Source organism: Balaenoptera ricei, chromosome 4 (assembly GCF_028023285.1).
Source record: "Balaenoptera ricei isolate mBalRic1 chromosome 4, mBalRic1.hap2, whole genome shotgun sequence".
Classification (NCBI taxonomy): domain Eukaryota; kingdom Metazoa; phylum Chordata; class Mammalia; order Artiodactyla; family Balaenopteridae; genus Balaenoptera; species Balaenoptera ricei.
In genome coordinates, this window is record NC_082642.1 from 3,516,632 (window position 1) to 3,530,124 (window position 13,493).

The 13,493-nt window shown below is 37.1% G+C and overlaps 1 protein-coding gene and 1 long non-coding RNA gene across 7 annotated transcripts in view; one reads left to right on the forward strand and one right to left on the reverse strand.

Annotated features, from left to right (window-relative positions):
- LOC132364484 (uncharacterized) overlaps positions 1–11,944 on the forward strand; it is a 32,215-nt gene extending 20,271 nt beyond the window's left edge. Inside the window, exon 3 of the long non-coding RNA XR_009502812.1 lies at positions 11,789–11,944. This is a non-coding gene — a long non-coding RNA (uncharacterized LOC132364484). The remainder of the gene's footprint in view (positions 1–11,788) is intronic.
- MME (membrane metalloendopeptidase) overlaps positions 1–13,493 on the reverse strand; it is a 273,465-nt gene that overhangs the window by 22,141 nt on the left and 237,831 nt on the right. For all 6 annotated transcript variants that reach the window (XM_059920079.1, XM_059920074.1, XM_059920075.1 and 3 more), the window contains one exon: positions 657–715. In XM_059920079.1, coding sequence (XP_059776062.1) covers positions 657–715 — 59 coding nt within the window. The remainder of the gene's footprint in view (positions 1–656; positions 716–13,493) is intronic.

Below are 13,493 nucleotides of genomic sequence, written 5' to 3' on the forward strand. Positions count from 1 at the left end.
GTGATATTAAGCCATTTCATTATTCATTATATTATTCACTCATGTATTAATTTCTATGCATATTTCTGTGATACTACTACTAGGGAACATATAAAATTTTTTTGATCAAAAGTGGTTAATAAATAAAATTGCATATGGTTCAACCTAGTATAACTGACTTTTCAACTTTCTGAGCCTCTTGGAATCTTCTAGAAAAAAAGATGATACAGAACAGGACCATCTCTACCAGCGCCAGCGTACAAAATTGACAGAAAAATTGGATTTCTGAAAATTTGGTTCTTGGAATTTTAAACCACTTAAGATGCTGACGCTTAGAAAGTCCTAAAGTTAATATAACTTTATGGAGATATAAGGGACTTTTAAAAAGTATTTAAAAATAAAATAAAAGTAGTTAGAAATATGATAAACCATTCAACTATAAATGAGAATATTGTAAAAGAAACAAAACTACCTAATGTGATTTATACTGATTTAAATTTTGCTATTATAGTGAAAAGAGGTACATGGATGCATTTACTTTCAAGGAGGATATTCAATAAATCCGTAACTCAGCCTCGCTGTGCTTTTATGGGGAGTAAAATAAATTGGTCACGCAAAGCACTACCGCTTGGGAACAACAGAGAAATATTAAATAATTATTTAGGAGTAGACCTTACCTATCTGATTTCTGCCTGAAGAATAAAATGCATTGACTACAGCTGCTCCGCTTATCCACCTATAGAAAACATAAGAACTTGTTACAAACGATACTGCATTATCTGATTTAATCTGCTCACCACAATAAAAGCATTATCACTGTTCCTAGATGAATCTTAACTTTCTGTTCAAAATATGATCAACAAATTAAAATTAGCTCACTACGTGAGAGAGTTCATTGAAAGTATTTCCACTTCTTGAAATATAGGAATATATCCAGGTCTGCAATCTGTTTTTTAATTTGCATCAATTTTTAATGGAGGCAATCGACAGTACAAAACCCATTCTAATGTATCTCTTTGGAAACTGCAATGGATTAAAATGATATTGGAATGTGTTTAGCTCCGTGTTTCTGATACTAGGTAAACTATGCCAACAATTCTGGAGCAGTTGACAGAATATCGAAATACAGGTTGCTAAAATTTCAGACTCTTTGTAAACTATGAATTAAATTTTTTTAAATTCATAGTTTACAAGGAGTCTTTTTGGGGACTAAGAGATTCCCTTGGCAGGTATTTAGTTTTGGGTAATGTGCCGCCTCTGATTATTGCCATTTAAAATTATTTCTTTAAAATATGGCATACCAGCTACGAGAGCAAAGGTATATTTTTGTATAATGACTGTAAAATGAAATCCAGGTGGTTCTTAAGTAGATTTGTCTGTGTATGCCATGAATTAGGCTCTATATTGAATCTAAAGATTTTATAAAATACAATTCCTGACTTTAGAAAACTCTAGTTGAGGAGATGATAAAGTGGCATAAATAACTATAATACAAGACAGAATGAGAAAAAAAACAACAACAACCCAGCCAGCGTTAAGCTAAAGGATGGTGCCAGTGTTCCCATGTCTTTCTGCTCAGATGTTATGAAGACCGCACATCAATAATCACTGTTAAACACTTTTGTGCAACAGGAGTAATATTACCATCTTAATAGACTATTACACATATCCTTATATACTCATTGAAAAATGGGTACTGCTTGACTTCAGATACCTCCTTAAATGTCAGCACACATGCATACACTTAAGACAATCATATATTATTATCTAATGGCTGCATTGTAGTTATTCCACTTTTAGGGCAACAATTAGAGTGGCAATTATTATCCTACTCATGGAAGGAGTTTATAGTAATTAGTGCAATGAGGTTAAATCAGAACTGTTTCCAGACCCTGCTTTGCAAGGTAAGCAGTACAAAGTCAGCACCCCTAAATCAGCATTTTAGCTACAATTTCAGTAACTACTGTCGGATTTCAGATGTGAGTCCTATTTTGATCTCTTAAAAATAACTCAGGGAGGGCCACATATAACAACTGTCTGATAAATTCTAATTAAGCATGAATTCTGTCTCCAATAACAGGACTAAGACATTCATATAAAGGATTTGGGACTTGAAAAGAAAATCCAGATAGAATTTCTGTGAATTTTTCTTTAGGAAGAAAATAACTTTGAAGATGGAGGGTGTGGGTGGGGGAATAGTTGATCAATGTGTTTCTTCTTTGGTTTGATTTTGTTGTTGCAAACAGAAAACATTTTCAGAAAGGATGGTGTGACAGATAGCTCAGTCCTCCCTAATTGCATCACAGCTGAGTCATCAATATTTTAATTTCTTGCAAATTGTTGATTACAAGCATATAATTTTATCTATTTTAATTAAACTCCACCTTTTCCCACATGCTTTGTGGTGACTCGCAACAAAAACATATACTTGTAATCCCAGGGGTGTTAGTCTAAAATCTAGAGATCAGAAACTACATAGGACAGGTAGATTTTGTTTGTGTGACCCAAAAGATTATGAAAGAAAACATTTGTATAAATAAAACTCAGGATCAGGGAAAATGATGTATTAGGACTATATTTATATATATTCACACAGTTATTATGACTCAAGTTTGGTTCAAGGTTGTCTGGCAGGAGGGGCAAAATAGGAAATGTGCTCATACTACTCTTGAGGAGAAACGCTGTTCCTTGAAGTGACTTTAGAAACATATCTCTGATGTGTCCTCAACATTCTGATAGTGTAGGAGAGCAAAACTTGCCACCCCAAAATGTCTCTTTGGTATGAGGGTTATTTTGACCTGAAAACAAATCAAGGCCCAAAAGACTCAGGAAGAAACTTTGACCTGCCCCCTAACTGCCTAAAAATTTTTTAGGTAGAGGCCCTGTTCCTGGAATAGAGCCATCAGCAGAGGTAAGTTCAAAGAATATGGGCCAGGTGTGGCGGGAGAAACTTGACAGAGCCCAGAGATCAGAGTTCACTCTGTATCCCATTGTCTCAGCATGACCCAGAGAACAAGTGTTTACCAAACATTTGCTTTTTCATCTCCATGTGAATTGCCCTCCTCCCCTTTGAAGTCTCCAGCCACTCCTCCAACCTCCTTTTGTCTTTAGCTGAAGATGGTATTTAAGGTGAGGGATTCAGCCATCTTGGCAAGTTACTCAGTTTTCCTGGGTCTCTCCCATGTATACATGTTATTAAACTTTGTTTGACTTTTCTCCTGTTAATCTGTCTCATGTCAATTTAATTCTTAGACCAGCCAGAAGATCCTAGAAGGGTAGAGGAAAATTTCTTCCTCCCTGGTAATAGCAAATATGGCAGTAGATTTTAAGCATAAACAGCTTATAATTATTAAAATTATTAAATTTCAATTGTTATAAAAATTAATTTAACATATTTTCAGGTCTCATTTGTTCAATTATGAACTTCTGATTTAGTGATAGTATACTCTGCATGGACTTTAATGGGTAGTAACAAATAATATGCAAATTGCTGGTTCTGGACTCAGGCACAATGCTAATAATGAAATACAAAAGGTGCCACTTCAAAATGTTTTTGTTTTTTTTAAATTATTATATTACAGAGGAAAGGAACTAGATATAGGAAACTAATGTTTCAGATAGCAACAGATCTCAGAAGTAGGACACAGATGAATGAAGTTTATATTACCCATCTCATGTTTATTGCTTTTGTAAAAATAAATGTCACACCTTTTGTTTTAGTGATTTTTCTGCTCTTCTGTTACATTACTTTGAGGGGGTTTAAGATTGCACTTTGATTACTGTCTGTAACTTTCCAGCAGGGAGGGTTTTACATATTAAAATGTCCACTGTGAATTACACCTTCACGAAAATAGGTAGCTATTTATGACCACAGGACACTCAAATAAAATTAGAATTATGGTGGTTAGGTTCACAGAGCACTAGTGTGTAGTGTGTGCCTTTTCTTCCTTGAGATCTTTCACAGTGTGTCCTCAGACCACCTCTGGGTAATTACCCAGATTCAAAAGTACAGGGCACTTTGTCGCTGGGAATGATGAGAACTTGAGGTACTGTGATTGGATCATTACATCTTAAAGTGATGATAACAGCTACAGACTCAATGTCTAATATTTGTGGTCAATCATGAAATATTTCACTATGTTACTATAAAAGCCAAATTAATAGGACAAAGAAAATATTTTTCAAACTAAATGGTGATGTAACAAAAAATCTAAGTTCTTTTGATTTGGATGCAGCCTCAAAGTTTCAGGAGAAGTTTTCATTTATGGAAAACAGACAGATCTGACCCTGAATAGCAGCATAGAAAAGAGAAATTGCACAACTAAAGAGAAAACCAAGTATCCACTAACATAATGGATAGTGCAGGTTATCTGAAGATACCTTTAAAGTATGGAGGCCAGACACGAGCATCTCCTAGAGCAGGAATTGAACCTGAGAGATGGAGTAGATATCACCCTGTTCTTTCAATTCTCTTCCTGCCTCCGGTATGTGTGTAGGAGTATGGGTGTGTGTGGTATAAAGTGAAGGGTGGGGAAGCAAGAAGTAAGCAAACTTTATTTTAAATTTCTGAGACATAATTTTGTCAGGTAATCTTATTCTTGTTTTGGGGCACTTACAGTAGAACAAAGGGCCATTATAAGCAGCATGGCCCTCGAAGCTGAACTAACAATGTAGCTGAGAAATATAACTGAAATACCCTTGAGAGGGGGACCAGGTGTGTTTCTCTTCTATCTCTGATTACCCTGAAGAACCTAAGTGGTGATGAGATGAAAGCACACAGACATCATTTTTACTGCAGGGAAGAAAAGCAGAAGTCTACAGACTGATCCTATAGCCTTATGGAAATAATAAACCCACTGGATTGCAAAGGCACCTGGAATAAAACTTCTTTTGCTCACTCATGTGTAACTTTAAAAATTTAAGCAACAAAACGTTAATGCCCCTTTCCCTGAAAGCGTTCAATTTCTTAGCATCTTGTGGCCTCGAAGCAACTCCTTTGAAATCAGCAGTACAATACAATGGTTTTCTCTGTCTTCCTCAAGTACTTCTGGAAAGGAGGATTCTCATTTTGTAATTGCAGTTGCCACTGTAATGCTTTATATTTATTAATATTCCCTCATCAAGACTTCAAGGTTTTCTATATATTTTCATTCACCTTTCAAACCATACATATAAGATAGAGGACACCTCCAATTTTCAGGTGTAGAAACTAAGGCACATCATAGCTCAAACTCTTTTTCCTATTTACAGACTTAGCAATACAACTGGGAAAAGGATATATAAACTAGGGAGAAAGAGGACCCTCTCATCTTCCAATCAAATCCCCTACTTCTAACATGTTGATCTGCATCACACATAAAATTTCATCACAAAAATGAATGCCATTTCCTTGCCATCCTCTTTTAAAATGAAAGTGCTCATTTTTAGACTGCTTCACATTTAGGGCTGCCCCTTTCCCTAACAAACTTTAGGATGCTGGCCTCTATGCCACCCTGAAGTCTCATCATGACCAGATCTTAACAACAACAGCTACTGTTTAATGAACACCTAAGTTATATGTGGCAAGCACATTACACAATACACAACACAATGACCCACAAGGCAAAAGTAAATGCTATTATCCTCAGTTTATAAAGGAACCATTGAGGCTCAGAGGTATTATGTAGGTTGTCTAAGTTCACACAGCGAATAAGTGGCAGAGGAAGAATCTTACCTCAGGACTGCCCACTCCATCTACCCCCCACCTCCCATCACAGCCCCGACTCCAGAGCACAAGCTCTTTCCACTGCTGCCTAAGGTACAATATTTTACCCAAAGGCAAAAGCACGGTAGGACCAAAGAGCCTATTCCACTGTTCACTGTTGTTGCATAAGAGTTGTTTACATGACTGAAGTACTCTGAGTGACTCACCTGATCCTCTGAGAGGTGAGAGCCAGGACTCCTATGCTGACATGACATTGGGAGAATCCACTTCTCTTTCAACAGAAAGCAACACAAATCGCTACTCTAATTTTCTTCCTAGAAGTCATCAGTTGGTTGTGTGAGGTTCTAAGTTTGGCAGCAAGACTCCATCTTTTTAGTCTTCAATAACTCTATATGTGTGTATATGCACGCACGTGTGCCCTCATGTGGGTCACGGGCCAAATTCAGAGAAATGCCCAATTTGGGACATATATGGGTGGGTGGATTTTTTCTGTCAGAATTTTCTTTTGGTACTTGTTCTCCTGGTTAAGAATAACCTTGCGATCTTTCAGGAAAGAAATGAAAGCTCTTACATCCTGTATAACCCTCAGCAATGATATAACGTGATGTTATAAGTCCATTGTTGCCTAGCTCATTAGACAGTGACTCCATGAAGGCAGGGATGTTCCATGTTTTGTTCTTTTTTAAAATTTTGGTAAGAACACTCACCATGAGGTCTATCCTCTTGACACATTTAAGTGTACAATACATTATTGCTGACCTTAGGTACGATGCTATACCTTATTCATCTTGCTTAACTGAATGTTTATGCCTGTTGATGAACAACTCCTCATTTCCCCCTCCCCGCAGCTCCCAGTAATCATGATTCTCTCCTTTGATCTTATGAATTTGGCTATTTTAGATACCTCATAGAAGTGGAATCATGCAGTATTTATTTTTCTGTGTCTGGCTTATTTCCCTTAGCATAATGTTCTTAAGTTCATCCATGTTGTTGCATACTGCAGAATCTCCTTCTTCTTAAAGGCTGAGTAGTATTCCATTTCATATATAGACCACATTTTCTTTCACCTTTCATCTGTCGATGGAAACAAGTTGTTGCCACATCCTAGCTAACGTGAATGGTGCTGCAATGAACATGGGAGTGCTAATATCTCTCTGAGATCCTGATTTCAATTCTTTTGGCTATATGCCCAGAAGTGGGATTACTGGGTCATGTGGTTCTATATCTAATTTTTTGAAGAACCTCCATATTGTTCTCCATAGCTACTGCACCCTTTTGTATTCCCACCATTTGTGCAAGGGTTCATATTTCTCCATATCATCAGCAACACTTTTTGTCTTTTTTTTTTAAAAAAAAAACAATATGCAATCCTAACGGTAGTGATGTGATAACTCATTGGGGTTTTGATTTGCATTTCCTTGATGATTAGTGATGTTGAACATCTTTTCATATACCTGGTGGCCATTTGTATGTCTTCTTTGGAGAAACGTCTATTCAAATCCTTAGCTCATTTTTTAATTGGGTTATTAATTTTTTTGCTATTGAATTGTAGGAGTGACATATATTTTGGAGATTAACCCCTTACCAGATATGCGATTTGCAAATATTTTCTACCATTCCTTAGGTTGCCTTTTCATTTCTTCTACCATGCAGAAGCTTTTAAGCTCAATGTAGTCCCAATTGTGCATTTCATGTTTTGTTCTTAATAGTATCTCTAGGGCTTAGCACAGCGTTGGGAACATGATAGGCACTCAATACATATTTGGGTCTTGGCATATCAGTAGGTCCTTCCAAGCCCCAAGAGTACTGACCCTTCTCATCCTTGGGACCCTGGGAGGGTGGAGGGCACTAAGTCTAGGTGTTATGCAGGCTGTAGAGAGCCATGGAAACTGGAAGTCATGTACTATCTGGACATTGCCCTCTCAAGAGGGTATACTGGTATAAAGTTCTAGACTTCTTTTGCAAAGTTCTCCCTGTTTAAACCTTTTAACTTTTATCTTCCCTCCCTACTTCTTCTTCCCCCTCTGAAAACAAAACCCTGCTTGGGTGCTAATTAAAATGCAGAAATGTTTTTACTGGTAAAATGTATTTTGCTTATAACCCAAAAACATGTTGAAAAATTGCATAGTCTGTTGGCTTAATGGGAATCTAAAAGATGGAACTCTAACATTTTAATCTATTACAATATGTGTAGAACATGGGCACACCAGGGCAGATACTGCCATAGGGAATTAGAGTGACTTGTCCAAGTTCAGTTTATCTGTTATTCTGTCTTTCTGGCTGAGTAGTACTTGATGAGCCGAATAATCTGTTTGGTGTATCTTCCCCATACATCTACATCATGGAGAGTCACTTGTGTCCCAAGTCTCCAGCACTCTGCGTGCCCACCCTGGACAGGTCCTATCAACTCTCCACCTGTGTGCCATCTCATTTACCCACATAAGTCCTCTATAACTATTCTTCTTTAAGTTCAATGATACAGACTTAATTAGAAGATTGAGTCTAGAAACATTAGTGAAGGGGAAATATCAGAAGAGATATTTTAGAAAGAAGTGAGGTGCTTCCCTACCTCCCAAGAACATGTTCTTTTTCTCTTGGGTCACTTGACATGGAGAAGCCAGGGAGTAAAACATCCTGGCTCTTGTCAAAACTTCACAGTAAGGGCCAGAAAATTTTAGTGCTGGGAAGAACCTTAGAGATGTTATGGAGTCTAAATCAACCTGCTCATGTTATAAATAAGGAAACTTCATGGCTTTTAAAAGGCCACAGATAGTAACTGGCAGAACTGAGACACGAAAAAGTGATAGTAACTCACGGCAGTGGCAAAACTATGGCGGTACCAGCCACCCTGCTATTTTTGGTGGTGTTGGCCTTTCAGGAAGAACCACATAAAGCCACAGCTGTTGGGCTGCCAACCTCAGTACCACCACTCATTTCAGGGGCTTGCAAACATTCAATTAGCCCAGATTAGAAAAGACAGCAGACTTGAAGCAATGAAGGAGAAGACAGAAATGAACCAACCATTCTGTCTGGTTTTGTTTTAAGTGAATCCTCTGTTCACCTCAATATTAATTTAAATGCTGACATGTTGTTTCCAGAGAATGTTTTACTAATAAGTTAAGGTTTAATTGTGGTTTAAAAAACAGTGCTATCCTAGCACTTTGTTGTCTTGTAATAGCACCAACCAACTCTGCTTTCTATCAGCTTTCATTGTTGCTCACCTGCCTCTTCTACTAGATTACAAGCTATGAGTCTTACTCATTACTTTATCCTCTTTATCCTTACTCATTAATTACCGTGCTATATCCTTAGCACAGTGCTTTGCACACTGTAGCTGCTGGATAAAATGTTTATTGAGCTGGCTGCTGTTAATGTCAGCTTGTTTTTATTTTGATGTACAACAGCAGGAAAGAAGCAGCAATGAAATAAGTCTTCGTAGTTTACAAAATGCAACTCCACATTCTCAGTGGTCATAATTTACAAACACTGGCACTATCTGTCCCAATTATATTACAGAAAATTCTGTCCTGAGAAACTAACAAAATAATATCAAGTCTAAAAATAAGAAAAGGAATTCATTTTATTTTGTTCTAGTACATTGTTTCTTTTCAGAGGTTTATGTTTGTTCCATGGAGTCTAAGTGAATAATCATGTTACTGGAAGTAAATCATTTTAGATATATCACTAAGTAATTTTGCCAATGGATATTACAGTCTCAATTTAACATTATTACTATTTGATAACATGATGTGTTTGAAACTCTTTACAAACTGTCATTAAGTCCCCAGAGAACATGATGTTTGAGATAATTTTGGAAACACAAGCTAGGCACTCAGAAACCACATGAGCCAAGAGCCTTTTAAATTTAAATCTTTGTCCTTTGCAGTTGCCAGGGGCTCAAATGGGCAGAAGTCCTTTTAGCCAGATGATTAACTCAGGCATATCACATGCAGACTTCCTGACCTCCTTAATTTTTTGAATTTTTAAGCAGAGAGAACAGCAGAGATCATGTTGGACATCTTCACCAACAATGATGGTGAAATGCTTGCATGTGTCAATATTTACTTTAGTGGCTGAGTTCACTTTATAAGCATTATTACAAACTGGCAATTTTATCAATATTCACTCCATCATCATTGAGGAAAGGTCGACATTCTGCTCATCAATGTTCAATCTCTGGTGACACAAATACATGGTTTCTGCTTTCAACAAGGCCTAGTCCAGCTAAATGTAATCATATGTACTGGTGCTGTGACTAAAATGTGTGTAACGTATAGCACAGGGACAAGATGAAGAGAATAATGTAAGGGGGTGCTATGAGTAAGGAGATAACGCTCAAGTTGAATCACACCATGTGTAGGTTTCTGTTAAATGAACAGGGCAGAAAGGGTAGCCCAAGGTAAGGGATAAGGAGGAGGAAGAGATGCAGCAATGACTTTACAGTAATTCCTGTGGGTGGAGATTTGGGGCAATGCTGTGGGGTAGGGTGACTCTAAAGGAATTCTGGAGTGCTATTACAGGGAGGTACGCAGAGCCCTGTACACGCTTCATGAGATGGGCAAAACAAACGTATTGAAAGGTTTTCATCAGAAAATAACATGACTCAATTTGTGTCTTTAAAAGCTCTCTAAGGCAGTAGCATGGAGAGTTAACTGAAGGACAGTGAGATGATTGATGATAAGATTAGGAAAATATTATAATCACTCTGGTGAACAATGAGAAATGTCTGAATTAAGGCATGACAATGGAGATGGTTAAGATGGAGATCCACACCCCCTCATGCCTATAAAATATTTAATTAGCAGCTGGTGGATGTAAACTTTTTTTTTTTTTGGATGGGATTTGAAGTAGGTATCACTGTAGACATCAGAGATGATAGAAAGGGATTGGTCTAGGATGATGAACCCCTGGTTTCTGTCTTGGTAGCAATAAGATAGAAGTCAGAAACTAGGGGGATCAAGGGAGAAAGATGATAAATTTTTGCTCAAAAAGGCAAATGCTGTGTTTGTAGGGTCAATGGAACACCTGCATGGAGATGTTTCATTGACAGCTAGACATTTGGATCTGGAGCGCAGCAAACAGACCTGGGCCAGATACATATATTCAGTGGTCATAATGATAGTAGAAGATGCAAATAAGTATACAAGCTTGCCCGGTGAGAGCATGTGGAGTGAGAAAAGAAAAAGTCCTGAAGTTCACTATTTGGTTAATTGACTGAATTTATTTAAATTAATTGCTGCCTTGAAAATTTAATGCATCATCATTTCTCTGTAATACCCTACAATATAACCCTACTATAATCAATAGCTTTTCTCATCTCTGTCTCATCCACTGTGGATATGGACACCTGTTTATCCTGCAAGACCCTGGGAGTGAGGACTTGAGCACCTGAAAATGTAATTCTCTGAGTTAACTGCAGGCTACATGAATAAAGTAGAAGCAATAGATGTTATCTGCCTGAACATACACAGTGAGGACTTGAACTTGATGTTATATGAAAAAGGAAAGAAAACATAGTGACTTTATTGCTATTAAGCAGGTACAAATTAAGTCAAAAACTTTCACTATAAGAAAACTCAATAAAATAGGAAGAACTTTTATTATGTTGTAATCTACAGGGTACAGTCCTAATGATTTAATGCAATCACTGTCAAAAGTACTTCCAATATTTTGGAAGACAAACACTAAATTTTAAAGCTAAATTGCCAAATTAAAGACATGATCTTGTAAAAAAATTTCACAAAATTGAATATGAGCAAGTATGAGTCAACACAAAAAGGAACAAACACTAACGCAGGGGTTCTGACTTGAGAAGGGGGCATGGGACTTAAAAAGAATACCAATACCTGGGTCCCCACCTACAGGTATGTACATCACAATCTAGGGTGGTGTAGAGCTGGGGAATCAGTACTATTTCTTTTTTTTTTGAACTTTATTTATTTTTTTATACAGCAGGTTCTTACTAGTTATCTATTTTATACATATTAGTGTATACATGTCAATCCTAATCTCCCAATTCATCCCACCACCACCCCACCCTACCACTTTCCCACCTTGCTGTCCATACGTTTGTTCTCTACATCTGTGTCTCTGTTTCTGCCCCAGGTGACTCTAAAGTGCAGCCTGAGTTTTGAACCCTTGTACTCAGCATACAGGTAGAAGATGGGGAAGGAAGAAAAACTAGCCTGGTATGGCAGAGAAGACCTTATACATCATATTGCACTTGTGATTAACAGTCAGAAGCTCATGGAAAGGATCCAAAGTACTACTGAGCTATGCATGCTACTGAGCAAATATTCATTTAAATATTATATACAACTGTCACTTTTGATTATCTATAGTAAAGAGAAAAAGACTCAGAGAAAATCAACACATATGATAAAACGGAATGAAAACTGCACACCATATTACAAAATGATTATGGAGCTGGGACTATATTAACTTCTAAAGAAAACATCAAGCAATAATTCAACAACTATTTTTAAAATTATGAAGAAATCTTCTGACGTCAGGTGGGTGCAGGTTATATTAGCTATTTTCAAAAAGAATATTTGATGATATTTGTATGTAGATATTTTACGCAGTGCTAACAACCATTAAGTGTAACTATATGTAGTTTTAAAGAAATAAAAATATTCAGACTTATAAGGAGCTTCTCAGATTATAAATTTTCCCACAGGATATTATTTTTGATGACTTTTTATTTGTTTCTAGAGATAGGATTGACAACCGATTATAACACAAACCATACTTGCCCATTCTCCATCTTTCTTTCCCACCTGGGACACTAAACATTCTGTGACATTTGCTGTCTCATTTTTAGCACCAGACAATATAACATTTGCTCCAGTGTAAACACAGAGGTCAGCAAAAGAAATCAATCTCTTTTTCGGGGTACCTTAAGGGCTCAAAATGTTGTACACGGATTGAAATAAACCGGCATTTCCATATTAGGAATTTTGTCCAACCTGGACTTGGCTTACTAATAGAAGAGCCCTGTTATCAAATAGTCCTTCTGCACTTTGTACCTTTCTTGGCACATTTCCCTCCTGGTGATACAGTTTATTATAACACGTCTTCCATACCCTCTGCTGTTGTAATGTAATGTAATACAATCAAAGCTCACCTTTGATTCTCCCAGTTCCCAGTGACACCTGGACTTGGTATGGTATTGTGTCAGTTACCACAAAAATCAAATTAGTATATTGACTTTTCACTTGCTCACTCATTCATTAATTTAGTTTTAACTGAAAACCTCCTATGTGTCCAGCACTGTGCTGAATGGTCCCTTGTTCTCTAGGAGCTAAAAGCCCAAGCAGTTCTAGGGATTTAAGTGCATAAACACTTATGTTGATAAATATGTTAGACACATCCATTTAACTGAAAAATGAACATTAAGCTAATAGTTACTACAATGTACTCATGCCACTAGTAAGCAGAGATTAAGAGCATTTGAAAACTACGAATGAGAGTGATTCCTGATATCTCATATTTGGCTACCACAAGGTTGACAGAAGTGTTACCTGGAGCAATCTAGGAAGGGGATGGAGTTGCAGGATGACGGACCGATAGAACACAGGTGGGGCTGAGGGCAGATGATAATGCTGAGTACAGTAATACAGCCTCAGAGAAGGCTTGAAGGAGCTATGGATTACTTAGGCTAAGGTGTTCTTGAGAGCCCTGTCCACAGACAAAGTAGAGGGGACAGACAATAATATGAGAAGAAACCAAAGGTAGTCTAAGGACGCCTTAATGAAAAAAGTTTAAATTTTGATTAAATCCCTGACTCATCTTTAGTACATTCTTAGAT